The 27,345-nt window shown below is 47.5% G+C and overlaps 2 protein-coding genes and 1 pseudogene across 4 annotated transcripts; 2 read left to right on the forward strand and 1 right to left on the reverse strand.

Moving 5' to 3' along the window:
• Positions 1-53: 53 nt before the first annotated feature.
• Positions 54-3,587, reverse strand: LOC101046395 (uncharacterized). The gene is made up of 6 exons (XM_039464059.2): positions 2,747-3,587; positions 2,553-2,668; positions 2,140-2,344; positions 1,564-1,653; positions 848-971; positions 54-639 (listed from the first exon to the last, which is right to left on the reverse strand). Exons 1-6 carry the CDS (start codon positions 3,585-3,587, stop codon positions 606-608), a joined length of 1,410 nt encoding a protein of 469 aa, XP_039319993.2. The 3' UTR covers positions 54-605.
• LOC120361049 (glucokinase regulatory protein-like) lies at positions 3,456-22,495 on the forward strand. 3 transcript variants are annotated; one of them, XM_074395215.1, is made up of 9 exons: positions 3,456-5,226; positions 5,527-5,682; positions 5,845-5,913; positions 6,537-6,605; positions 7,009-7,082; positions 7,427-7,493; positions 7,653-7,706; positions 21,668-21,742; positions 22,334-22,495. In XM_074395215.1, the coding sequence occupies exons 1-8, from the start codon at positions 5,167-5,169 to the stop codon at positions 21,692-21,694; spliced, it is 576 nt and encodes a 191-aa protein (XP_074251316.1). In that variant the 5' UTR covers positions 3,456-5,166; the 3' UTR covers positions 21,695-21,742; positions 22,334-22,495. The 3 variants fall into 3 exon arrangements, 2 of the variants coding, with proteins under 2 accessions (XP_074251316.1, XP_074251313.1); XR_012516667.1 differs by lacking the exons at positions 21,668-21,742; positions 22,334-22,495 and adding an exon at positions 11,629-12,529 and having other exon boundaries at positions 7,653-9,830; XM_074395212.1 differs by having other exon boundaries at positions 21,668-22,495.
• A 22-nt stretch (positions 22,496-22,517) lies between these two features.
• On the forward strand, positions 22,518-26,412 carry LOC101048302 (keratin, type II cytoskeletal 8 pseudogene; annotated as a pseudogene).
• The last annotated feature ends 933 nt before the right edge of the window (positions 26,413-27,345 follow it).

A 27,345-nucleotide genomic window follows, 5' to 3' on the forward strand; every position in this document is an offset into this window, starting at 1 on the left:
GGTCAGGAGAGAGACGAGGTGAGGAAATGTCTTCGGCATACTATGCAGTCAGCTCCAGTTTGTCCACGAACCTTTATTGGAAAAATGTCCAAGGAGTGAGATCACTGGCAGCTGAAGGGGCTGCCAGGTGAGAGGGGGAGCACCTGAGGCTCCATGGAAGACACTGGAGTAGTGCAGTGCAGCATCTGCCTCTAGGCTGTGACAATTCCTTTTGTTTGCTGGGGAAAGAGGAGTACCCACAGAAACACCGCCCTCTGAGGCCCAGAGGCAAGATGTGGGGGCAGCTGGGGATGCTGAGAGTCCTGATACAGGTGGAATGGGGTCCCCATTTGGGACCTAATGGGATAGGGTAGAACAAGTGACTCTCCCCTGGACCAGGGGATGGGAGGAGATGTCCCATCTGATCTCCGCTCCCCAGGTCCAGGGGCACAGACTCTTAACAGACTGGCTCTGCTCACGGTGGAAAGAGGATGGGTACCAGGCCTGAGATTGTGGGCGTGTTATTACCCTCGGAGTCTCCAGCAGATCACCATCTTGGGCTTTCCCTGACCCCACCCCCATCCCCAAGTTGTTAGTGCATCTCTCTTCTGGCTGTGTTTCTTCCCTCAAACGTCGATGGTGTTGATGGATGGTGACTTTCTGTGAAAGAAAATGATCTGAGTCTCAATTTCAGGAAGAACATCCTGAATTTCAGGAAGGTAATAGGTGCCACCCTTTCTCTCCAGCCTCCCCCATCCCAAGTCTTCCATTCTCCATCTTTTTCTGCCCCTCTTTGACCTTCTTCCTTTCCCTGGCTGCCCCTCGGGGGCAAAAGCACCCTTTCCGCCCTCACTGGCCCCCACATCACCTGTCTTGTCCCCACTGGCCTTCCCTGAGGACTCTGTTCTGGCCCCTTTCCCTTCTCCTTGGAATTGTTGTGGAGTCGTTGTCCTTGATGATGTCATACTGACGGCAGAACAGCCCAATTACAGCTGAAACACAATACAGTCTGAGCCTTCATCTCCCCCAACAGGTAGATACCCACATGGCTTCTAGAAAAATCCGTGAAAAATATCCTGAATTCCTGGTGTCCAATGCAGTCCTCCTCTCTGGGCTCTCAACAGCCTCCTCTCCCTCTCTGCAAACTTCGAATCATCCCTTCTCAACTGAGTATCTCCCCACTCCATTTCTTTCACTTCTCTTTTTTTTTTTCTTTGAGACAGAGTCTCAGTCTGTCACCCAGGCTGGGGTGCAGTGGCAAGATCTTGGCTCACTGCAACTTTCACCTCCTGAGTTCAAGCGATTCTCCTGCCTCACCCTCCCTAGTAGCTGGGATTACAGGCGTCCTTCACCACATCCCACTAATTTTTGTATTTTTAGTAGAGATGGGGTTTTACCATGTTGGCCAGGCTGGTCTTGAACTCCTGACCTCAGGTGATCTGCCTGCCTCAGCCTCCCAGTGCTGGAATTACAGGTGTGAGCCACTGTGACTGGCCAGTTTCTCTCACTTCTTTTTGTCCTGACAACCTTTGCCACCCCCCACCTTTACTGAGTCCCTGGTCCGCTGTCTAGCTGCTTACTCACCCGCCCACATAAGCAACACCACCACAGTGATGACCACTTCCCCAGTCGGCAGTGGTCGCTCTCCATCAAGACCCTCCACTGTGCTGTCACCTGAGAAGGGAGAAGGCAGACTCCAGGTTACTGGGGAATAGCTCTCTGTGCAGACATACGCAGGATGGAGATACAGGGGATTAGAGAGGGCAGACCGTCATAATGTTGCCCTTGGAGTGTAGGGTAGCCTTTCCCTGGGAGGAAGCCTGGTGGACAGGTGGTTAGCGACCAAAAAGCAGATGGCTGCAGGTTAATTACTCACTCATGCAGGCTGCAGCTGATGTGAAGTTGGGTAACAGGAAGCTTAGAAGCCTTTCCCCCAGAACAACTCAGTACCAGCCTGTCTGTACTCAATAGCAGCCTGTCTATACCCAGACCCCTTCTCACCTGCTTTTCCTTCCTTTCCTGGCAGTACAATATTATGAATTGATTAATAAATGAATTAAATCATCCTATTCACCTCAGCTGGACTGTGGCTTGTCCTGGGGAAGTAAGAGGCTGCAAGCCGGGTAAGCAGCCAAAGAATCCAATAGCACAGACCCTCACCTGGGCCTGAGCTGTTTGAAGGTAGCCGGTCAGAACCCTTGAGAGTTCGGAAGTGCACCCGGGGCCCTGGGGGGCTCTCTCCCCGAAGGCTGATGCTCCTGACCTGCACCGTGTAGTCACTGTCTTCAGCCAGGCCCCAGAGGGCACAAGCCCGGGTGGTGGTGTTCACCTCCCGAATCACACGCTGCCCGGGGCCATTCTGCCGCTGCAGGGAGATGAGGGGAGAGGAGGACAGCCTCAACCCAGTGCCAGGCCACAAGGCTCAGCCGAGACTCTTCAACATCCAAGCACTCCGTGGGAGTGGCGTGAAAAGGGCAGCCTGAGCTGCCCTGCTTCCAGATCCCCCCACCTAAGTGAAGGAATGTGCAGAAATCCAAGGACACAGGTTGGGGGAGCAGAAAGGTGATTCATACTTGCTGGGAAATGGAGTAGCCAATGACGATGTTGCCTTCTGGGACGTCCCAGGACACAGTGGCCCAGTTGGCTCTGAGGTGAGTGACCGTCACATTCACAGGAGAGGGAGGCCGGTCTGCAGGAGCCAGGGTGTTAACAGGTTCACCCTCTGACTAGCTCTGGTGGACCCTCAGCCCCGTTCCCCTCTACTCACCTGCCCGCACAAAACCCAGGTCACAGCTGACCTGCAGGAGGACCGTGGGACTTAGATATGGGGAAAGGGGCATCAGCGAAGCCATGTCCCCACCGAGTCCGCTGGGGGGGCACTGGGGCATCCGCTTGACATCCAGGCGGGGCTCCTGGAGGTGGCAGGAGCTGTGGCGGGTCAAGGACTGCCCAGAACACACGGCGGGGGGGGGGGGGGGGCGGGTAGCAGCTCTCCTGGGCTCCCCACAGCTCACAACAGCGCTATTTTCCCCGCGTCCTCCCGCCCCCGCATTGCCCGGGCGCCCCCAGAGCGCGGTCAGCCCTGCCCACACCCATCTCGGCCGGTTCTCGCGGTCGGTCAGGCCTCCGGGGGCTGCTCGGTGTCCAGAGGGCGGCCCATCGCCCGACTCGGTGGCGCTGCCCCTACCCCATCCTGGCGCGGGCCGGCGAGGCGGGCAGCGCGGGGCCGAGCTGCGGGCCGGCGAGGCGGGCAGCGCGGGGCCGAGCTGCGGGCCGAGCGGGCGCGGATCTGCGGAGCCCCCAGAGCTCGGGCGGGCGGGGAGTCTGTCCCGGGGCGGGGGGCGTTGCCCGGACGCTGGCCTGGGTCCGCGGTGCGGGAGGCAGTGCGGCGGCGTCCGCCCGCCCCTGCAGCGGGATGTGACCGTCCCGGAGAGCCAGCCGCCTTCTGCAGCGCTGGCCCCGCTCGCTCCGCCGCAGCCCGACCCAGACGCGCGGGCCCGCCCCGCCCCGCCGGGGTTCTGGCCGCCGTCATTCCCCTCCAGCCCCCCACCTCCGTCCTGTCGGGGCTCCTCCCACGACCCTCCCAATGGCGCCTCCGGGGCCCCCATCCCTTATCCCTTCTCTCTCCCAGCTCAGGCGGAGGAGCCGGCGGGGGCGTCGGGGGAGGCTCGGGTGCGAGGGTCTCCGGCACCTGGGAGAGCCCCTTCCTCCCCGCGTGGAAGAGCCAAGTTGGGAGGAGGAATTCCACCTCCAGTGCCCGAGGGGCTAGGAGGAGAGCGGACAGAGTCAGGGAGATAATAATTGCTTTGACAATCCCTTACTTACAGACTGCGTCAGCTTTTAAGTCTCTTTCCCATTCGTAATCTGATTTCATTCCGTTCGCTTTCTCATTCATTCTTTCATTTATTCAGCAAATGTTTATTGAGCATCTCTTATGTGTTTAGTTAAAACCTGGAGATATGGAGATTGTTAAGAGTGTTGGGCTTCTAGGGAGAATCAAAGCTCAGAGACCTATGGCTTTAAAAAAAATTGTTATTCCTTTCTTTTCTTCTTCTTTTGTTTGTTTTGTTTTGTTATGTTTTTTGTTTTTCTAAAGCTCTGCCACTTACGGTGTGGTCTTGGAGAAACTGGTTTATCTGTGCCGCAGATTTCCCACCTGTAAAGCAAAGCGAGTTAAACCTCACAAGGTTGTTGTGAGGCTCAAATGAACCAATGTTGGGGAGAGATCTTTATAAATCTCACAACACCGTGTGAATGGATGATGATTGTAAATGTGCACCAATTTGTTAGCTACTTCCTTTGTTCAATAAGCATGTAAGCCCTTACATTATTTTATGCTTTGGTTGAACTTGAAATCTGGAATGAGAACCTGAGTGTAATGCCAATTTGTCCAGCTGTGTGATAAGCAACCAACTCAACTACTCTGAGCCTGTTTCATCATCTGAAAAATGAAGGTGTCAATGTTGACCAACATCTTCGTGTTGGTGTATCCCATGAGACACTGTCTGTGAAAAGTGTGTTGTTCAGTGTAAATAGATGCTGGCTAACATTGTGTTTAGGGCAGATCCTTTGGTTTCTAATTCTCCATGCAGTTTTTCTGTCTCTGTGGCATTTTTCCGGCTCTAATGTCCAGTACAGTGTGTGCACACTTGGGGCTCAGAAGCTTCAGCTGCCTTCCTTTCTGAGAGGAGAGGGTAAAATGGGACCAGTGGGACTTTGCCTGTGGAGCATGTGATCAAGTCATGGGCCAGGTCCTCTGACTTCTGCTGACCTGTAGACCTGATCTCTGGCCTTGGAGGACACCTGCCCAGGGATTCTCACTGCCCTGGGTGTTGTCCTGCACTCCCAGGCTCTAGGTCCTCTGGAGAAGAGGGCATTGTCCCTGTAGGGCAAGAGTCACGAGCCTCAGGTCTTCCTCTTCAGGGGCCAAAGCAGCGGCTGGGGAGTCAGGGTGAATGCATAGAGGAGTTTCCCTAAGGTTACCAGAGGGCTGGGGGCCTAGTGACCAGGAAAGGGTGGTGCAGGTGGTGGTATGGGGTGGGGGGTGCCCTGAGAGCCCAGGGTGCTTGGATTAATCATCACTGTGGCTCAGATAAGGCCCTGCCAACTGGAAGCAGAGTCACTGTGACCAGAGGGGTTTGTGCGGCTGAAGAAGCAGGCAGAACAGTGTATCCACAGCGTGGGACCATGCCAGCCACAAAACGGTTTCAACATGTCATTGAGACCCCAGAGCCTGGCCAGTGGGAGGTTAGACCCGTTCTCCATGCTGGCTTTCCGTGCTGATTCCTAGAATTATTCTTCATCCAGTCTTCCCTCTGCCCTGGGTTTCTGCTCACCTCTTTTTCCTTCCTGACATTCTTTCCCTAATATGCCTGGAGTAGCAAGTGCAGGCTGAGTTTCCGGTGTGGGGTGGGTGTGTGTGTGTGTGTGTGTGTGTGTGTGTGTGTGTGTACAAACTCTGTGCCTGCTGCCACTCCCACCTCCAGCTCAGCAGGCATGAATGAGCCGGTGGCTTCCTGCTCCTTCCTTGTCGCCTCTTCCTTCTAGTTGTCTGGGTATGAGGCAGCTGTGCCAATCACAGAGAAGTCAAATCCACTGACCCGGGACCTAGACAAAGCAGATGCTGAGAAAATTGTTCGACTGCTGGGGCAATGTGATGCTGAGATCTTCCAGGAGGAGGGGCAAGCCCTGCCCACATACCAGGTAACCCAGACCCGTGCCCTGGACCCTGCAAATAAACATGCCAACCCCAATCCCACCTCTGCCCTCCCTGACCATGGCTCCTGATATTGGAAACTCCGAGACCTCCTCCCCCATCCACCGTCCGCCTCTTCTTGGCTTCTGATTCCTGCCTGTTCCCTGCAGAGACTCTACAGTGAATCCATTCTGACCACCATGGTGCAAGTGGCTGGAAAAGTTCAGGAAGTGCTGAAGGTACCACCTTCCTTCTGCTCCCTGCCTCAGCTTTTCTGTTTCCCTCTTTCTCTTTCCTTGGTCTCTATTTCTCACTTTTATAGATGTCATTCTCCTTTGTCCCTTTTGGAGATCCTCCCTTTTGGATCCTTATTTTCATCTTAATCATCATCAATAATAATGACTTATCTGCCTAATACTTTATAATTGACAATCTACCTTCACACCTATTACCCTTACAAAAACCTGTGAAGTTGATATGATTTCTGTTTCTTTGTTTGTTTTTATCAGATGAAAAAACAAAGACTTAGTAAGACAATCACTGTAGCTCGCTCAAATACACCCAGCTAATAATTGCTGGATAACGCTGCTTTTATTATGTACTTTTATTTAGATGACAAAGCTGCTCTCAGTTCTTTCGGGGATAAGTAAGGATTCGAATAAGTAGTGGAGCAAGACATGGGAGTCAAACTGGTTTCTCTAATCCGTGTCTTTTTGTTACACTACAGTGCGTGTATTTGTTCACCTTTGTGATGAGAGGAGGGATAAGGAGTCTTTTCAGTTCCTCTTGCATTACTGACTAAGAATATGCTTCCCCCAACCTAAGCCAGGGCCTGGTGAGATATGCCTTTTTCCTTCTTCAGGAGCCAGATGGGGGGCTGGTTGTATTGAGTGGAGGGGGCACCTCTGGCCGGATGGCATTCCTCATGTCGGTGAGCACCCTGGTCCCCAGTTTTCTTCCCTCTCCACTTCTTGAGGTGACCCTCAGGACCATAAAGATCACCATAACTGAGCTCCCAGGTGTCTCCCTCACTCGACCTGGACTCCAAGCCCGGCTCTCTCTCTCTCTCTTCCAAAAGCTAGAAGTCACCATGAAGTCCCATTTCTTCTGAGCCCATCTGAGTCCCACCAGTCTGTTGTCAATGTCTCTACATCCCATGCACCGCCAACTAATCATCCCCAAGTGGCAGCTTTAAGCGCCAGAGTCCATGTAGGACTGCGTTAAGCACTGGTCTAAGAGAATCATTACATAGTCTCTGTCCTCTAGGAGTTGAACATCCAGGATAATTGTTTCTTCTCTGTCATTACCCCTTCACATCCTCTCCCCCTTGACAGGTGTCCTTTAATCAGCTGATGAAGGGTCTGGGACAGAAACCTCTTTACACCTACCTCATTGCAGGGGGTGACAGGTAAGCCAAGCTAGCCTGTGAATATTTTGTTTGGCCTGAATGGTGCTTCTTAGAAATTGAGTTGAATGCCTTTAGGCAGAGATCGTGCCCAGCTTGCCTTAGTCCCCCCATTCCTTATTGCCTTACACTTGGTCCACTTTACATACTTAGGTTGCCTGACCGGCTGTTGTAGGTATTTGGGTTTTTCAACTCTGCGGAGTGTCTGTCATGGTGCCCAACAAACAGTGGGTGCTGATTCAATGATAGTTTTCCCTTTATTCCCATCTCTTAATGTAGCCTGCCCTAATAAACCATAGGCTTCTGCTTCCCAGCGAGTGCCACTGACCTCGAGTCTGTCCTCTTAGGTCTGTGGTGGCCTCTAGGGAGGGGACGGAAGACAGTGCCTTGCACGGGATTGAGGAACTGAAGAAGGTCTGTGCTTCCCACTGCTACCTGACCAGAGACCTCTATCTGTTCCTTCTCATGGGGACATAAAAGCCCCAGCATTCAGCCGAAACCTATTCCCTCCCTCCCCTGTTCCTGGCCTGGAATCCTCCCAGTTACACCACGTTGTCCATCCTCCTCTCCTAGGTGGCCGCCGGGAAGAAGAGGGTGATTGTCGTTGGCATTTCTGTGGGACTCTCTGTGAGTAGAAAGATGGGTTGAGTGGATGAATTTTAGAGACAGAAGTGAGTGGGAATGGAATAGCATGGGAGCTAGATCAATGAGGTGGGTGCTAGAAAGCAGGAAGTTTGCTCAAGGAATTTTGGTTTTCGTTTCACTAACTTGGATTGAGTTGTATGAATGTGGAAGATGGGGAAGGGATTCTGTTTCAGAATAACTGTATCAATCAATCAACAACCAAGATAGGTGGACTGGTCCAGGGGTAAGCGAACTATACTGGCTGGCTGATGCAGCCAGCTGCCTGTTTTATTTATTTTGAGATGGAGTCTCGCTGTCACCCAGGCTGCAGTGCAATGGCGTGATCTCAGCTCGCTGCAGCCTCCCCCTCCCATGCTCAGATGTGGTTCTGTGCATGAGCTGCCTGGGGAATGTTACAGAAAAATAAAGAAGATTCTTAGTTCCTTGTGTGAGAGGTCTGGTTTTGTAGGTTTGGAGTAAGGTCCTGAAATACCTATTTTTTGAAAGCATCCCTGGATTCTGATGCAGAGCCAGGTTTGGGAAACTCTGCTAAATAAACCATTGGAGTGGGCCACCTGACAAAGCTGAGGGCTTCCTGACACCAGAGGGATGTGGCAGAGGCTTGTTGATTATTTTAGAGCAGCTTTTTGTATTTAGCGGTGGCCTTGGGAAGGGAGACCAGCGGGTTTTTTGAAGGTGCTTTTTTTACCTCCCAGATTCTAGGCTGTATAACTCATGCAATGGTATAAATGCATCTGAAATACCCTAACCCTGATCCTTTTCATGGAGGGCCCTCCTTCACCAAAATTGTATCTGCTGCAGTGGATGCTAATTTCAGGCCCTATGACTAAGTGAAATGAAGAATTTCAAACAATGTAGGCGTGGAGATCTTCCAGTTGTTCCTTAAATCAGTGGCTCCCAAACTTGGCTGATTTTCAGAGTCATCTGGGAAGCTTTCTAAAAATACAGATTTTGGGGCTCCACTCCAGAACTACTGAATCTGAATCTTAGGGTGGATGTGGTACCCAGAAATGGGTAGTTATTAAAAAACAAAACTCCCCAGATTATTTGGATGCCCAGCTGTGTTTAGGAATCTAGACGTTAAACCATACAATATGAACCCTGTCTCTGCTTTCTGCTTTAGTCTCCTCTTTCTTAGATCTCTAGCAAGTTTCAGAAATAGTTTGAGGACAAATGACAGGAGACAATTTACACAATGGGCATGAAATATGTGAAACTCATCTGCCCTAGCAGTGATACAAAAATAGTTCAAGAGGGGATGGAAACTTTGCAGCATGGGATGGTAAGGCGAAATGTGGGGTGCCATGTACAGAGGTAACTAACTCTTTGAGGTCCTGCCATAATGGGCGATTCACAAATGATCCCCTAGCAAAGCCATTAGAAATCAACTAAAGAAGATCCTCATTCTTTGAGATTCCATGCTTTGTAACTAAGCAGGTAACAAGTCTGCCTTATTAACACATTGATTTATTCCTGATTAATTCATTCAAGGAATGTTTGACAACTGCGAGGTGCTCCATCTACCTTGCAGCTTGGTTCCCTCACTGTTATCCCTCCCTCCAGTACTTGAGGGTTCATCTTTGGAGGGATTTCCAGAATGTATTTCCATGAATGGGAAGGGCTTCTGATGAACCTTAAGATGGAAAATAAGGTGGCAACTTTGACATTTGAATGACAGGCATTCCCTAAGGGGCCTGCAGAGGGTGAGGTTACTGTGGCCGTGGCATTGGGGCTTATACAAGACAGTTTGGGTCTCAGGCTGGAACTTTAAACTGGAGTGTTGGCTTTGCTCTGGGCTTGAAGTGCTGAATGTTTTATTAACTCCCGTCCTTGGGGTTCAGGGACACAGTGCCTCTAAAAGCTCCAAAGCATAAGTCTGTGTGAAGTTATTGACCTCTTACCTCAATCCCAAAGCAGTCTTTGATCATGACACCCAACTGAGGCCATTCTTTGAAATCCTCATAGACAATCTCCCCACCTTGTGTCTCTCTGGACCCCAGAAATGACCCCATTGAAGACTGGAATTCAACATTCTGACAAGTGGCAGAGCGGTTGCAGAAAATGCAGGAGAAACAGACAGCTTTTGTGCTCACTCCTGCCATCGGGGTAGGGCTTCTCCTTTTTCTATGTTCTCCAACCCCTCAACGCCTGGGAACTGCTTGCCACCTCCTTGAGGCCTCTGATTTTACGTTCTGTTACATCTTGTTTAAATTCCTGAGGCTTTGTGAGTCAGCTAAAATGCTATAAACCAAATCCTATTTTCCCATTTACTTTTTCACCTTAAGGTATTTCATCTTGATTCCAACCCTGTCTCTCAAATCGGTAATCATTAAGCACTTTAGTGGCCGGGGGCAGTTTCTGTTTAAAGAAGCTCTTTGCCATCTATGTATAGACAGCGTTGAATAGCCACGGTTATGTCTCAGTCTGTCTTATGTATTTACATTTTAAGTATGGGCTTTAAAAAATGAGGCGCAGTTTTGTTTCATTCTGCCTTCTAAATCCTCTCCAAAATTGGCCGGCCCTTCTTAGCTTGAAAGCTGTTTTCTCCTGTTCCTTTTTTCTCATCTGGCTTCTGGATACATTTCACTAGCCCCATTTCTCCTCACTTGTGCCTTAGCCAAATTCCAGCCAGTGCCTCCCTCTACCAGTGATGGCCATGCGATCTGAGACTTTCTCCTCCATCTTCCTTTTGTGAGATAGGAAGGTAGAATTCCATATGACATAGGAATTCCATAGCTTTGACCTCCCAAATACTCATCTCTCTTTCCTCCTCTCTGCAAATGTTGACTTTCAATCTTTTCTCAGTCACTACTGTTATCATTCTGTTTGCTGGAATCTCTTTGCTGTCCGGTGTGCTGTGTTCCACATCTGGACCCTGCAACAGCTGCTTCATTGGTCTGTCCAAAGCATATGACATGTGGTATTTGGACTGATAAATTACCACAGAAAATGGTGGATGTGATGGAGGTGGGGGAGAAATTTCTTGGAAAGAAAAGTGCTCTCTGCGCCGAGTGTGATGGCTCATGCCTGTAATACCAGCACTCTGAGAGGCCAAGGTGGGCAGATCACTTGGGGTCAAGAGTTTGAGACCGAGGCTGGGCGCGGTGGCTCACGCCTATAATCCCAGCACTTTGGGAGGCTGAGGCGGGTGGATCACGAGGTCACGAGATCAAGACCATCCTGGTCAACATGGTGAAACCCCGTCTCTACTAAAAATACAAAAACTAGCTGGGCATGGTGGCGCACGCCTGTAATCCCAGCTACTCGGAAGGCTGAGGCAGGAGAATTGCCTGAACCCAGGAGGCGGAGGTTGCGGTGAGCCGAGATCGCGCCATTGCACTCCAGCCTGGGTAACAAGAGCGAAACTCTGTCTCAAAAAAAAAAAAAAAAAAAAAAAGAGTTTGAGACCAGCCTGGCCAACATGGTAAAACCATATCTCTACTAAAAATATAAAAATTAGCCAGGTATGGTGACAGGTTCCTGTAATCCCAGTTACTTGGGAGGCTGAGGCAGGAGAATCACTTGAATTTGGGAGGTGGAGGTTGCAGTGAGCCAAGATCGCACCACTGCACTCCAGCCTGGGTGGCAGAGCAAGACTCTGTCTCAAAAACAAAAAGAAAGAAAAGGAAAGCACTTTATGAAAAACCCTTGACCCAGCTGACAAGAGACCCAGTCACTGTGACTTTGTCCCCAGAGAGTCCTGAATATATACCCAGGAATGACCAGAGGATGCCTTTTCCCTCTTTCCACTCTTCCTCTTAGTCAAGCGCACCCCAACACCCTTCCTCACAGGCACACTGGGGGCCAGCAGTACTATCACATGCACGGCCGGGGGTCGCTAACAAGCGGTCTCTGGAGTCTTCAACTTCTCCCAATTCCTCTTGGGTGTCTTCGCCTCCTTCAGCCTGAGGGTCTCAGCGGCTCCTCCCGGATGAAAGGTGGAAGTGCCACCAAGATCCTGCTGGAAACCCTGTTATTAGCTGCCCATAAGACTGTGGACCGGGGCATTGCAGCATCTCAAAGGTAGGGGGGATCTGGACAAGAGAGCGCTCAGAGTCAGGTGAGCGTGAGATGGTGTGGATGGGGAATGGCAGGTCTAGACCCAAGGACTGGGCTGCTGGCAGTAAGACTGCAGCCCACCACGCCTCCCCTGGGAAGGGAGCTGGCGGGTATGTGCTGTTGCTCCCACCACATAGTCGCAGAGTCCAGATTGTCTCCAGTGGATCCTGGATTCCTCAGGCCCAGACCTAATCCCTGAGCCTGCCTGGAACCTCCAAAGCTAGCCTGGCTCCCGAGGGTCCTTTGATTTGGGGACCTGTACATTCCAGGTAACGTTCTAAGTGCTGGGAATATAGCAATGATCAGAAAAGACAATCCCTGGCTGGGTGCGGTGGCTCATGCGTGTAATCCCAGCACTTTTAGAGGCTTAGGCAGGTGAATCACTTGAGGCCAGGAATTCAAGACCAACTTGGCCAAAATGATGAAACCCCATCTTTACTAAAAATATCCCCAAAATTAGCTGGGCATGGTGGTGTGCACCTGTAATCCCAGCTTCTTGGGAGAGTTGAGGCAGCATAATTGCTTGAACCCAGGAGGTGGAGGTTGCAGTGAGTCAAGATCACTGCATTCCAGCCTGGGTGACAGAGTGAGTTGGTGTCAAAAAAAAAAAAAGTCCCTGTCCTCATGGTGCTACATTCTAGGGTGGTAAGACAGACTTTAAACAAAACAACGTATTGCATGTTGGATAATGATAAGTGCTTTTATTTATTTATTTTTTTGTGTGACAGTCTTGCTCTGTCACCCAGCTGGAGTGCAATGGCACAATCATAGCTCACTGCAGCCTTGAACTTAAATGAGCACCTCCTGGTGATTTCTTTTTTCTTTCTTTTTCTTTTCTTTTCTTTTTTTTTTTTTTTTTTTGAGACGTCATCTCACTCTGTTGCCCAGGCTGGAGTGCAGTGGGGCAATCTTGGCGCAACTCCTGCCTCAGCCTCATGAGTAGCTGGGATTATAGGCACATGCCACCACACCCGGCTAATTTTTGTATTTTTAGTAGAAATGAGGTTTCACCATGTTGGCCAGGCTAGTCTCAAACTCCTGACCTCATGATCCACCCACCTCAGCCTCCCAAAGTGCTGGGATTACAGGCCTGAGCCACCGTGCCTGTCCAATTTCTTTTTTTTTGAGATGGAGTTTCACTCTTGTTGCACAGGCTGGAGTGCATGCAGTTTCATTATCTTGGCTCTCTGCACCCTCCACTTCCCTGGTTCAAGGGATTCTCCTACTTCAGCCTCCCAAGTGACTGGGATTACAAGCACATGGCACCATGCCTGGGTAATTTTTGTATTTTTTTTAGTAGAGGTGGGGTTTCACACTGTTGGCCAGGCTGGTCTTGAACTCGTGACCTTAAAGTGATCTGCTTTCCTCAGCCTCCCAAAATGCTGGGATTATAGGTGTGAGCCACCATGCCTGCTCCCTCCAGGTGATCTCTGGGAATACTCACTGAAGTGTGAGAATCTCAGTCCCAGCTTTGTTATTCAGAGCCATCCTCACAGTGGGCCTGCTCTTCAATAGGCCCACCACTGGGGCTGCTGTTTATGTGACACTAGGGTTGGGCTCCGGAGTAGTAGAGCACAAAGAGGGCACAAAGCCATTCGAAGGCACCCTGGTGGTTTCCCTTCTTCACAACATGGTGGAGGGAGGGGCGGGGTGCTTCCCTCTTTGGACTAGGAAACCAAAGTGATGATGATGATTATTGTTATTAGTTTTTGATTAATGACAATAATTAAAAATTGTTGACACTCAGCTTGGAGTGCAGTGGAGCAATCATAGCTGTAACCTCCTACTCCTGGGCTCAAGTATCTTCCCACCTCAGCCTCCCAAGTAGCTGGGACTGAGGTGCATGCCACCTGTATCTATGCCCAACTAGTTTTTGTATTTTTTGTAGAATTGGGGTCTTGCTATGCTGTCCAGGCTGGTTGCAAACGCCTGGCATCAAGCAATCTCCCCATCTCAGCCCCCCAAAGTGCTGGGATGACAGGCATGAGCCACTATGCCAGCCTGAAGTGATTATTTGTTATATCCAAAGCTCTTATTTTGCAATAGGGAAAAGTAGGCCAAGAAAAGGAAAGTGATTCTGGAAAGTCGCACAAATGATTGGCAGGCGAGATGGGCCTGGAAGGCATGAGGACGGATGAGTCAGACACACTGTTTATGGTTTTTGTTGTGTGTTTATTTTATTTTATTGTATTTTATTGTATTTTATTTTATTTGAGACAGAGTCTCACTCTGTTGCCTAGGCTGGAGTGTAATGGCACGACCTTGGCTCACTGCAACTGCTGCCTCCTGGGTTCAAATGATTCTCCTGCCTCAGCTTCCAGAGTAGGTGGGATTACAAACGCCTGCCACCACCCCCTGCTATTTTTGTATTTGTATTTATTTATTTATTTAGAGACAGAGTTTCACTGTTGTTGCCCAGGCTGGAGTGCAAAGGAGTGATCTAGGCTCACAGCAACCTCTGCCTCCTGGGTTCAAGCTTTTCTCCTGCCTCAGCCTCCTGAGTAGCTGGGATTATAGGCATGTGCCACCATGCCCGGTCAACTTTTTTTTTTTGTATTTTTAGTAGAGTTTCTCCATGTTAGTCAGGCTAGTCTTGAACTCCGTACTTCAGGTGATCTGCCTGCCTTGGCCTCCCAAAGTGTTGGGATTACAGATGTGAGCCACCGTGCCCACCGGAGTGTTTATTTTATTTTTTAAAATAATTTAAAACTCATAGAACAGGGCCAGGCATAGTGGCTCACGCCTGTAATACCAGCACTTTAGGAGGCCAAGGAGGGCGGATCACGAAGTCAAGAGTTCGAGACCAGCCTGGCCAACATAGTGAAATCCTATCCCTTCAAAGAATACAAAAGTTAGCTGGTTGTGGTGGTGCACTCCTGTAATCCTAGCTACTCAGGAGGCTGAGGCGGAGAACTGTTTGAACCCAAGAATCAGAGGCTGCAGTGAGCCAAGATTGGACTACTGCACTCCAGCTTAGGTGACGGAGCCAGACTCCCTCTCACAAGAATAAAAAAAAAAAAGAAAGAAAAGAAAACGTCACAGAACAGGCTGGGCATGGTGGCTCACATCTATAGTCTCAGCACTTTGGAAGGCTGAGGGAGCTGGATCACCTGAGGTCAGGAATTTGAGACCAGCCTGGCTGACATGATGAAACCCTGTCTCTACTAAAAATACAAAAAATAAGCTGGGCATGGTGCTGGGTGCCTGTAATCCCAGCTACTCGGGAAGCTGAGGCAGGAGAATTGCTTGAACCTAGGAGGCACAGGTTGCAGTGAGCCAAGATCATGCCACTGCACTCCATCTTGGGTGCCAGAGCAAGACTCCATCTCAAAAACACATTTAAAAGGAATAAGTAAAACTCACAGAACAGTTGCAAGAAGCATATTGCACTAAGAACTTGCATATACTCTTCATCTAAGGACCCCATTCAAATTTTGCCAACTGTCCTGAGAATGACCGTTACAGCGAAAGGATCCAACCCAGATCCTGTGTTGCACTTCATCGTCATATCTCTTTCGTCTCCTATCTAAAGTTCTGCAGTCCATTCATGACCTTAATGACCTTAATGCTTTTAACAGACTCTGGTAGTCCAGGCAAGTTAATTTGCAGACAGTCCTTCAATTCAGGTTTGTCTACTGTCTCATGATTAGATTCAGGTGGTACATAGAACTGATGCTGTGGTCTTTTCACGTTATCCCATAGGTGCATATGATGACATTGCCTTGACCCATTACTGGCAATGTTAACTTTGAGCACTTGATTCAGATGGTATCTGCCAGGATTCCCTATTACACAGTTACTACTTGCCCCTTTTAATTAATAAGCATTTTGTGAGGAGATACTATTGTAACTATGTAAATATCCCCACTCCTCCTCTGAATTTCACCCACTAGTTGTAACATTTTATGATATTTCTTGCACAAAATAATTACTGCTATGATGATTACTAAATTGTAGCTTTTAAATGCCATTATTTTTTCTACATGTATTCATCAGCATTAACTTGTGAAAAACAATGTCTCTCTTTTTTTTTTTTTTTTTTTTTTGAGACACGGTCTCCCTCTATTGCCCAGGCTGGAGGGCAGTGGTGTGATCTCTGCTCACTGCAACCTCTGCCTCCTGGATCAATCGATTCTCCTGGCTCAGCCTCCCGACTGGCTGGGACTATAGGCACCCATCACCACACCGGGCTAATTTTTGTATTTTTAGTAGAGACGGCGTTTTGCCATGTTGGCCAAGCTGGTCTTGAATTCCTGGTCTCAGGTATTTCACCCACCTCGGCCTCCCAAAGTGTTGGTATTATAGGCATGAGTCACAGTACCTGGCAACTACTTTCTCTTCTTATTTGTTAAAGAATGTATGGGCTGGGTGTGGTTGCTCACGTGGGAGGCTGAGACAGGAGAATCGCTTGAACCTGGGAGGTGGAGGTTGCAGTGAGCTGAGATTGTGCCACTGCACTCCAACCTGACCAACAAGGCAAGACTCTATCTCCATCATCATTATCATCATTTATATTGGCCGGGCACGGCGGGTCGTGCCTATAATCCCAGCACCCAGCACCTTGGGAGGCTGAGGTGGGTGGATCACATGAGGTGAGGAGTTCAAGACTAGCATGGCCAACATGGTGAAACCACATCTTTAGTAAAAATACAAAAGTTAGCCAGGTGTGGTGGCGCAGACCTGATATCCCAGCTACTCAGGAGGCTGAGGTGGGAGGATTGCCTCAGCCCACGAAGCCAAGGCTGCAGTGAGCTGCGATAGCACCACTGCGCTCTAGCCTGTGTGCTCTAGCCTGGGAAACAGAGAGAGAACCTGTCTCTCTTTTTTTTTTTTTTTTTTTTTTTTTTTGAGACACAGTCTTGCTCTGTTGCCCAGGCTGGAGTGCAGTGGTGCGATCTCAACTCCCTGCAACCTCCGCCTCCAGGGTTCAAGCGATTCTCCTGCATCAGCCTCCTGAATAGCTGGATCACAGGCACGCATCACTATGCCCAGCTAATTTTTGTATTTTTAGTAGAGACAGGATTTCACCATGTTGGCCAGGCTGGTCTCGAACTCGACCTTGTGATCCTCCTGCCTCTGCCTGCCGAAGTGCTGGGATTACAGGCATGAGCCATTGCACCTGGCCTCTTTCATTTTAGTTAGAAAATAAGTTGAAACACTTTATGGCTTTGAGATTTTTTTGTTTTTTTGTTTTTTGTTTTCAGTCAATGTTTCACTCTTTTTGCCCAGGCAGGAGTCCAATGGCAGGATGTCGACTCATTGCAACCTCCGCCTCCCGGGTTCAAGCGATTCTCCCGCCTCAGTCTCCTGAGTAGCTGGGATTACAGGCATATGCCACCATTCCCAGCTAATTTTTGTATTTTTGGTAGAGATGGGGTTTTGCCACGTTGGCCAGGCTGGTCTCGAACTCCTCACCTCAGGTGATCCGCCCACCTCGGCCTCCCAAAGTGCTGGATTACAGTCATGAGCCACTGCACCTGGCCAGTTTTCCAGGTTTTCTAATAAACAGTCAATTTTTTGAACCATTCCATTAATGGTTGGGATAAAAAGTGAAATATTTCTGAAGAGCTTAAAGTTTGAGGCCAGGTATGCTAGCTCACACCTGTAATCCTAGCACTTTGGAAGGTCAGGGCAGGAGGATTGTATCAATCCAAGAGTTTGAGACCAGCCTGGGCAACATGGTGAGACCTTGTTTCTCAAAAAAAAAAAAAAATCAACTATGTGTGGTGATGTGCTCCTGTATTCACAGCAACTTGGGAAGCTGAGGTGGGAGGATTGCTTGAGCCTGGGATGTGAATACAGCAGTGAGTTGTGATCCGACCACTGGACTCTATCCTGGGTGACAAAGGGAGAAAATACATTTTCTTAGTGTATGATTTAGCCTACTTCATTTTATTGGAAGGTTTCTTTTTGTCTGTTGTTTTTTTTTTTTTTTTTTTTTTTGTCTATGTTGGTGACACTGTTCTCCAGCCTGAGTAGAGACCCTGTCTCTCTCTCTCTCTCTCTCTCTCTCTCTCTCTCTCTCTCTCTCACACACACACACACACACACGCGCGCGTATGGAGGGAGATGGATGGGTTCTTATTCTGTTGCCCAGGCTGCTGTTGAACTTGGCCTGAAGTAGCCCTCCTTGCCCTGGCCTGCCAAAGTGCCAAGCCCAGTTTCATGTTTTGTGGAAAGTTTTTTCTTTCTTTTTCTTTCTTTTTTTTTTTTTTTGTGGAAAGTTTTAAAACAGCAAAATGTGTCTGGGCACAGTGGCTCACATCTGTAATCCCAGCACTTTGGGAAGCTGAGGCAGGAGCATCACTTGAGGCCACGAGTTCAAGACCATCCAGGCCAACATAGTGAAACCCAGTCTCTACATAGCAAAAATACAAAGAATTAGCTGGGCACGGGGTTATAATTACAGATACTCAAGAGGCTGAGGCATTAGAATCACTTGAATCTGGGAGGCAGAGGCTACAGTGAGTTGAGATTGTGCCACTGCCCTCTATCCTGGATGACAGAGTGAGACTCTGTCTCAACATAAATAAATAAAAATAAAAACAGCAAAATGTAAAGAAGGAGGAACAGAATTATCTTACTCATTTTGGGGTCATCGTTCCCTTTTGGAATTTGTTTTCCTTTTTCTGCCCACCCTGAGTCATTGCAAGTGATTCCTTTGGAACTTGATGAAAACTGTGGATCGTCTCCCCATAAAAAGTTATAAACACTAAATACTGTATCTAATTCTAAAGGGGTTCATGGACTCCTGAAGCCTTTTTATACTGTGGTCCTGAATTATAAATAAATACTCTAATCTAAAGTCATTATTATTATTTTCGAGGTGGAGTTTTGCTCCTGTTGCCCAGGCTGGAGTGCAGTGACGTGATGTCAGCTCACTGCAAACTCTGCCTCCCATGTTCCAGTGATTCTCCTGTCTCAGCCTCCTGAGTAGCTGGCATTACAGGTGCCCGACACTATGCCCAGATGATTTTTGATATTTTTAATAGACACGGAATTTCACCATGTTGGCCAGGCTAGTCTCAATCTCTTGACCTCGTGATCTGCCCCCCTTGGCCTCCCAAAGTGCTGGGATTACAGGCGTGAGCCACCGTGCCCGGCCTAAAAGCATTTTTAATGACAGCATAATATATTCGTTTTCAATTTAGGAGTAATTTGTTGGATTCCTCTTATGTTTTGGGTATTGTCTAATTCGAGGAGCACAAAGATAAAGAGGCTTGTCGTCTCTCTTTGCTTCTCTACTAAGGATCTCTTTGGAAGGGGAGTTAAATTACTTGATTATCTTAGTGTTGGGTATTTAGATTATTTATTTTTATAACTTATTTACAAATAATATTGCAGTAACACTTTTGTGCCTAGGCCTCATGTATTTCTGTTACTTTGCTTTGATAGATTGCTAGAAGAAGAGTTACTGGGCAGGAGGGTGTCACTCTTTGAAAGGCTCTTGAAGTTAAATTAATACTAATTTTTTTTTTTTTTTTGAGACAGGGTCTTGTTCTGTTACCCAGGCTGGAGTGTAGTGGTGTGATCTCAGCTCACTGCAACTTCTGCCTCACGGGATCAAGCAGTCCTCCCTGCTTCTTGAGTAGCTGGGTCCACAGGTGTGTGCCACCATGCCCAGCTAATTTTTATATTTTCATTTATTTATTTGAGACAGAGTCTCACTCTGTCACCCAGGCTAGAGTGTAGTGGCATGATCTCAGCTCACTGTAACCTCCACCTTGTAGGTTTAAGCAATTCTGTCTCAGCCTCCCGAGTTACTGGGAGTACAGGCACGCACTACCACACCTGGCTAATTTTTAAATTTTTAGTAGGGATGAGGTTTTGCCATGTTGGCCAGGCTGGTCTCAAACTCCTGACCTTAGGGAATCTGCCTGCCTCAGCCTCCCAAAGTGCTGAGATTACAGGTGTGAGCCTAATTTTTATATTTTTAATAGAGATGGAGTGTCACCATGTTTCCCAGGGTGTTCTCTAACTTCTGGGCTCAAAGCAATCCACCCACCTTGGCCTCCCAAAGTGCTGGGATTACAGGTGTGAAGAATCGAATATTACCAGTTTAAAAATCTTCGCTGTTTTGTTAAGTGATAAACTTTGAGATATCTGTCAAAAGGAGTAGGGAAGATATGTCATAACAGCACCATGAGCGAAGGTGGCATGCTGGCAGTGTGTGAGAGGCACTGTCTGCCAGAGCTAAGGAGGTTCATGAGGGACATGTGTGTTGCAGGACACTGAAAGATTCTATTTGGATGTGTTTCTTACATGGCTTGTGCTCCACAGTAAACCTGTGCTTGACACCAGCTCCTCAAGAAAGACACTGGCAGTCTCTTAAAATGGCTCACTATAGAGGATTAGTGGATGAGGCCATAGTCTCTGCTGCAGCAGCTGGTTCCAGGGCCATATTGATATTCATCATCTCCCTCTGCCACTGCCTAGATTTCCTTCACTCATGGCCAGACTGCAGCTGATCGAGGTTGTTTGGCTGAGGCCATCATTCCTGAGGAGTCTAAGCCCCTATTTTTCTTTTCCTTATGTCTTTACCATATACTTTACTTGACTGTTACCATTAGATGTGTAAGCACTGAGGAGCACCTGCTAGGTTAAGCTACAAATCGCTATCACCTTCAGGGCAGAAGAGGTTCAGTGTAACCGCCTTGCCACTGAAATGGTTGGCTCTTCTTGAGAAATTGTAACATAGGGTGCCGAGAGTTGGATTCTGCTGATGACAAGTTGGGCAACTTAGTAGCAGCAGTGGCTCTTGTCATTAATTAGCTGACAAAACCTTAGGCAAGTTATTTAATTTCTCTGGACCTCAGTTTTCACATCTGAAAAACATGGGCTGATAGTATCTGTCTCATAGGTTTATTGTAGAGGTTAAATAAGCTAATAGATATAAATCACTTAGAATAGTGCTTGACAAATACTAGATAAGTATTAACTGTTATTGTTATTAATTCTTCAGAGTTTGAAGAGAGTTTGGTTGAGAGCTTTTTTCTGGAACTAGGGAGCACATATAACATCCAGACTTTTTGGATAATTAAAAGAATCCAAGCTAGGAAAGACTAAACCAAAGTGACTTGATAGAGCTGTTCAGAATTGAGGGACCCCTAGGTAAACTATGCCCATGAGCTTACGAGGTCAGCTTCTGTAATCTTCTCTGTATATCCGTAGGTGCCTCTCCGTATAGATTTGGTATTTAGGTATTATCAGCTACTTTTACACTCAAGTTTCTGCCCCCAAATCTGTAAATTTATTTGCATTTTCCCTTACCTTTTATCCTTTTATTTTTTTGAAGAGGCACTTTTACTAGTGTCTAAAGCTAATCTTGCCACCTATGTTCCTAATTTCCTCAGGCAACCATTAAGTGTTTTATATCCATCATGTAATAGGCACTAGTAATACTAAATGTTTCAGTCTGGGCATGGTGGCTCACACTTGTAGTCCTAGCTACTTGGGAGGCTGAGGCGGGAGGATTGCCTGAGCCCGGGGGTTTGAGGCTGCAGTGGGCTCTGATTATGTCTCTTCACTCCAGCCTGGGTGACAAAGTGAGTCCCTGTGTCAAAAACAAAAAACTGGTGCACTGTGATAAACCGTACTGGGGATGTATAGGGTGCTGCTCTAGGAGCATAGCTATTTTTGAAGCCATGGGAAGACGAAAATGTCTAAGGAGAGTAGAAATTGAGGAGAAAAGCATCCTGAAGAAGACAAACATGGAAAGACTGTGGAGAATCAGGAAGTTGCTAGTGGAGAGGTAGAGTAGAGTGAACCAACAAGAGTCTAGTGTGACAGAAGCTGAACAGAGAAGTGCATCTCAGGACACAGGTAGTGATCAACAGATACTGCTGAACTGCCAGGTAAGGACATTTCCCCTCTTTCCTCTGAAGGCTCTGTTGGATAACATTTCTGTCTGAATACTGCGTGTTCCTTGCTATTCTCATGTGTTGAGCTCCTGAACTCAGGTGAGTGTTTGTATAGTGAGTTTGGTGGCTGAAGGAAACCACATCCATCCTCTGAATTCATTTCGTTCTTGAGTGTCAAATCTGAACTAGTAGCTCAAGTTCAGATGATGGCTCAAGTTCAGATAATGAGAATTTGTCAAAAACTGTATCCGAAATTACTTGCAGGGAAATACTGGTGGGAAGCAGGGAGATGGGATATATCTAAGGGATATTTGGGTCTCCCTTTATCCTGGTTCAGTGAAACTTCATTTGACAAGACAATTATTCCTCAATTCCACATTTTCTGTTTCCTTTATTGTCCTAGAAAGAGTTGTTTTAATTCCCTGTTGCTACCTCTAGACTCCCAGTCAGTGCTAAATCCCCTTACATCTGATTTCTTCCCTCCGGATTAAGTGGAATCTAAATTTACAAAGTTAATTAAAGATCCCTTTGTTGCTAAATGCAGGGGATACATTTCTGTTGTTATCTGGGCTTCTAGGCAGCATTTGACATTGTTGACCACCTAAATTTTAGAATACTTTTGACTTTTCTGAAGCACCAAAGTTTTCTGGTTTTCTTCTTATTCCTTTGGTTACTTATTTTATTTGTTAGCTTTTCTTCTCTGGCTCTCAAAGGCTGATATATTAGTTCTATAGCACAAGCCGTCGTCTCTTCTCACTCTATCTTGCTGGCTGATCTGATTTACTGCTATGGTACAAGTTACCCTAATTAAAGCTTTTGGCAAGAAGCAGCTTCTCCGCTCCTTCTGGAATCTCTCCCTGGTTCAGCCCGCCTGCCTCCACTCCTGCCTCCACCATGTCCATCAGGGTGACCCAGAAGTCCTACAGGATGTCCACCTCTGGCCCTGGGGCCTTCAGCAGCCGCTCCTTCACGAGTGGGCCCAGTGCCCGCTCAAGCTCCTTGAGCTTCTCCCGAGTGAGCAGCACTGGCTTCCGCGGTGGCCTGGGTGCAGGCTATGCTGGGGCCAGCGGCATAGGCATGGGAGGCATCACCGCCGTCACCACCAACCAGAGCCTGCTGAACCCCGTTAAGCTGGATGTGGACCCCAGCATCCAGGCCATGGGTACCCAGGAGAAGGAGCAGATCAAGACCCTCAACAAGAAGTTTGCTTCCTTCATCGACAAGGTGCGGTTCCTGGAGCAGCAGAACAAGATGCTAGAGACCAAGTGGAGCCTCCTGCAGCAGCAGAAAACGGCTAGGAGCAACATGGACAACATGTTTGAGAGCTACATCAACAACCTGAGGCGGCAGCTGGAGACTCCGGGCCAGGAGAAGCTGAAGCTGGAGGCAGAGCTTGGCAACATGCAGGGGCTGGTGGAGGACTTCAAGAACAAGCAATGAGGAAGAGATCAATAAGCGTACAGAGATGGAGAATGAATTTGTCCTCATCAAGAAGGGTGTGGATGAAGCTGACATGAACAAGGTAGTGCTGGAGTCTTGCCTGGAAGGACTGACTGATGAGATCAACTTCCTCAGGCAGCTGTATGAAGAGGAGATCCCGGAGCTGCAGTCCCAGATCTCCGACAGGTCTGTGGTGCTGTCCATGGACAACAGCCGCTCCCTGAGCATGGACAGCATCATCGCTGAGGTCAACGCGCAGTGCCAGGAGATTGCCAATCGCAGCCAGGCTGAGGAGAGCGTATACCAGACCAAGGAGAGCATATACCAGACCAAGTATGAGGAGCTGCAGACGCTGGCTGGGAAGCACGGGGATGACCTGCGGAGACTGAGGTCTCCGAGATGAACCGGAACATCAGCCGGCTCCAGGCTGAGACCGAGGGCCTCAAAGGCCAGAGGGCTTCCCTGGAGGCTGCCATTATAGATGCTGAGCATCGTGGGGAGCATGCACTCAAGGATGCTCATGCCAAGCAGCAGCAGCTGGAGGAACCCCCGCAGAATGCCAAGCAGGACATGGCACGGCAGCTCCGTGACTATCAGGAGCTGATGAATGTCAAACTGGCCCTGGACATCGAGATCGCCAGCTACCGCAAGCTACTGGAGGGCGAGGAGAGCCGGCTGGAGTCCGGGATGCAGAACATGAGCATCCATATGAAGACCACCAGCGGCTATGCAGGTGGTCTGAGCTCTGCCTATGGGGACCTCACAAGCCCCGGCCTCAGCTACAGCCTGGGCTCCAGCTTTGGCTCTGGCGGGGGCTCCACCTTCAGCCGCACCAACTCCACCAAGGCTGTGGTTGTGAAGAAGATTGAGACCCGCGATGGGAGGCTGGTTGGTGTCCGAGTCCTCTGACGTCCTGCCCAAGTGAACAGCTGCAACAGCCCCTGCCAGCCTGCCCTTCCTGAGGCTGCCCCAGAGCCTGGGAGGGAGGCCGCTGTGCAGGGGAGCACAGGAAACAGGAGACCCACTCCACACTCAGCCCTAGCCCTCAGCCCACCCGCGGGGAGTTTACTGCCTGGGGAGCTCCCCTTGCCCATGCCTCCAGCTGCAAAACAATTCAACTGGCTTTTTTTTTTTTTTTTTTGGTCCAAAATGAAATCTCAGCTAGCTAGGACAACTGTAAAAAAAAAAAAAAAAAAGCTTTTGGGCAGTAAATGAGCCTTATGACAGTGATACAACTCTATGTAAAGATCAATGTGTTATTAATTTGGACATTTTGAATGTAACAGTCATATAGATTATACAGAATTCAGACTGCGCACATCTGTCTATCTGGAATGAACTCATAGTACAACAATAATTGAAATATTGCTGTTATTTAAGCTAAAATCAAACTGGAATCTTAGAGGCAACTCAATTATTCTTGACTGCTCAAAAAATAGTTTTCAAATCCTTTTTATTAACTGAAATGGGAATCTATAAGCTAAGAAACAATTATATTAAGCACCCTTTTAAAATCTAGATTTAAATCTGTGTAGTGTTGATTTTTAATTCTTCTCAGTGGTTATTTATATTGTCACAGTTTCTAAAATTGTACTTTAAAGTTCCATCAACATTTCAGTGGAATCAGGTTTATTTTTGTTTTTATTACCCGCGATTTCTTTTGCAGTTATCAGGTTTTGTTTGATAAACACTGCCCTCCTGTGGTTAACGTAAGCTAACAGTTTGGCAAAACTGCTGTAGTCTTTTCCACCGGTGGTAAAATAATGCAGTGGTTTCATACAGCATATTTGCTTAGTAATATATGTGGCCATTTAGCATTTTTTCCCCTCATTCTCTCCCTCTTAGTTTTTTTCTAGTGTGTCTGCACATTTTTCTCATTTCTATATATGCGCATTTTCTTTTTTTGGTGGGGAGATAGAGTCTCACTCTGTCACCCAGGCTGGAATCCAGTGGCATGGTCTCAGCTTATGGCAACCTCCACCTCCCAGGCTCAAGCGATTCTTGTGCCTCAGATTCTTGTGCCTCAGCCTTCTTATTAGTTGGGATAACAGGCATGTGCCATCACACCCAGCTAATCTTTGTGGGTTTTTTTTTTTTCTTTATTGAGATGGATGCTCTGTCACCCAGGCTGGAGTGCAATGGCTTAATACCAACTCACTGCAACCTCTGTCTCCAGGGTTTAAGTGATTCTCCTGCCTCAGCCTCCTGAGTAGCCAGGACTACAGGCGCCCATCACCACATCTGGCTAATGTTTGTATTTTTGGTAGAGATGGGGTTTCACCATGTTGGCTGGGCTGATCTCAAACTCCTGATCTCAAGTGATCCACTCGCCTCAGACTCCCAAAGTGCTGAGATTACAGGTGTGAGCCACCGTGCCCAGCCTTATCCTGCTTTTTAAAAAATATAAATTGTACCTCAGATAACCAAATAGATGGTGGAAAACTTTCTTTTTAGGACTGTGGCTTATAAATGAAAAAGGAACAATAGACTATCAGCACTTTCCAGCTCCTAAATAAAATGGATGGAGATAGTGATCACTGGTGGCTGCTAAAACAATTAGACCGAAATGCCAATGGGAGACTTCGTAATAAGTGGATCAAGTAGACCGGTCTATCCACTGATGTATCTTAGCATCTCAAAAAAGAGATTATAGATACTTTGTATTTTCTGATGTGGTGTGGTAGGAGGTATATCGTATGCCTATGAAGTTTTCTTTCTAAAATAAAATCTGAATCTAAGCAAGCCTAGGTTTCAATTCTAATTTTCAGGAAGTGCAAGGGACAGAGGACCATATGATTAGCAAAATACAGAATGTGGGTAACTATAGCACAGTTTACTAGTTTTCTTCTGTAAGTAACTGGGAAGAAAAAAAGAGTGAGAGACACCCGTAGATTAAAAGATACTTCAAGACATGTGTTAACCAAATGCAATGTGTGTGGGTCTATTGGTTTGAACAAACGAACTGTTTAAAAAAGTTTTTTCCATGTAAATTTAAGACATTGACTAAATAATTTGATATTAAGGAATTATAGTCATTTTCTGATGTGTAAATTTTTTTAAGTCCTTGTTGTCAGAGATATATACTACATATATTAATGAATGAAATGTCTAAGGCTTGCTTCAGAATAACCCAGTTTGTGGAGGGAGGGTGGCTGAATGTATTTTATGAAACAAGATAGGCCATGTGTTGATAGTTGTTGAAAATCAGTGAGGGGTATGTGATGGTTCATTGTAATGTTCTCTCTAATTTGGTAAATGTTTTTAAATTTCCATAATAAAATGTTCTAAAAGTGTAATATTTAAGTCTGTAATTGAAAAACATTTTTCTTTCCCCCCCAAACTACTTACAGCTTTAAATAGTCTGAGATATGCATGTTCACCTGTGCAGTGATGTACTGTATGGTTATTCACTGCAACACTAAGTTTTCTTTCTTGAGACAGAGTCTCACTCTGTCACCCAGGCTGAAGTGCAGTGGTGCGATCTCAGCTCACTGTAACCTCTGCCTCCCGGGTTCAAGCCGATCCTTGTGCCTCAGCCTCCTGAGTAGCTGGGATTATAGGTGCATACCACCTCGATCTCCTGACTTTGTGATCTGCCTTCCTTTGCTTCCCAAAGTGCTGGGATTACAGGCATGAGCCACCGTGCCTGGCCTAAACATTTTTGTTTTAAAGAAAATAAACATTACTTGTGTGTGTGTGTGTGTGTGTGTGTGTGTGTGTGTGTGTGTATGTATATGTGTATATGTATGTGTGTATGTGTATATATGTATATATGTATTTTTTGAGACATAGTTTTGCACCTGTTGCCCAGACTAGAGTGCAATGGCGTGATCTCGGCTCACTGCAACCTCCACCTCCCAGGTCCAAGCTATTCTCCTGCCTCAGCCTCCCCAGAAGCGGGACTATAGGCACCCAACACCATACCTGGCTAATTTTTGTATTTTGAGTAGATACAGTGTTTTACCACGTTGGCCAGGCTGGTATCAGAACTCTTGACCTCAGGTGATCCGCCTGCCTTGGCCTCCCAAAGTGCTGGGATTACAGGTATGAGCCACCGTTCCTGGCCTCCTTAAATAGTTTTAACCAACTGTTTTTCTCTGTTTCATTGAAGTACAGAACATCTGGGAAATCAGTGAAAGCCTCACTAATATGATGTAATTTTTGGTCTCCACTTCTAATAGTTTAATGTTTTATGATGTTTCAACCACTTTAAAATATTAAAATAACTTAATTCCTTATTCTGCAGAATTTATTAGAAAATA

Source organism: Saimiri boliviensis, chromosome 1 (assembly GCF_048565385.1).
Source record: "Saimiri boliviensis isolate mSaiBol1 chromosome 1, mSaiBol1.pri, whole genome shotgun sequence".
Taxonomy (NCBI): domain Eukaryota; kingdom Metazoa; phylum Chordata; class Mammalia; order Primates; family Cebidae; genus Saimiri; species Saimiri boliviensis.

Excerpts from the sequence above, each read along its gene's own strand:
- LOC101046395 (XM_039464059.2), bottom strand. The coding sequence starts at position 3,587 with ATGGGGGCCCCGGAGGCGCCATTGGGAGGGTCGTGGGAGGAGCCCCGA. Across the intron at positions 2,669-2,746 it reads CCTGGGTTTTGTGCGGGCAG|ACCGGCCTCCCTCTCCTGTG; the intron begins GTGAGTAGAGGG and ends TGGCTCCTGCAG. Across the intron at positions 972-1,563 it reads GGTGTTGCTTATGTGGGCGG|CTGTAATTGGGCTGTTCTGC; the intron begins GTGAGTAAGCAG and ends ATTGTGTTTCAG.
- LOC120361049 (XM_074395212.1), top strand. The coding sequence starts at position 5,167 with ATGCCAGCCACAAAACGGTTTCAACATGTCATTGAGACCCCAGAGCCT. Across the intron at positions 5,914-6,536 it reads AAGTTCAGGAAGTGCTGAAG|GAGCCAGATGGGGGGCTGGT; the intron begins GTACCACCTTCC and ends TTCCTTCTTCAG. Across the intron at positions 7,707-21,667 it reads GCATTTCTGTGGGACTCTCT|GCTCTGTTGGATAACATTTC; the intron begins GTGAGTAGAAAG and ends TTTCCTCTGAAG.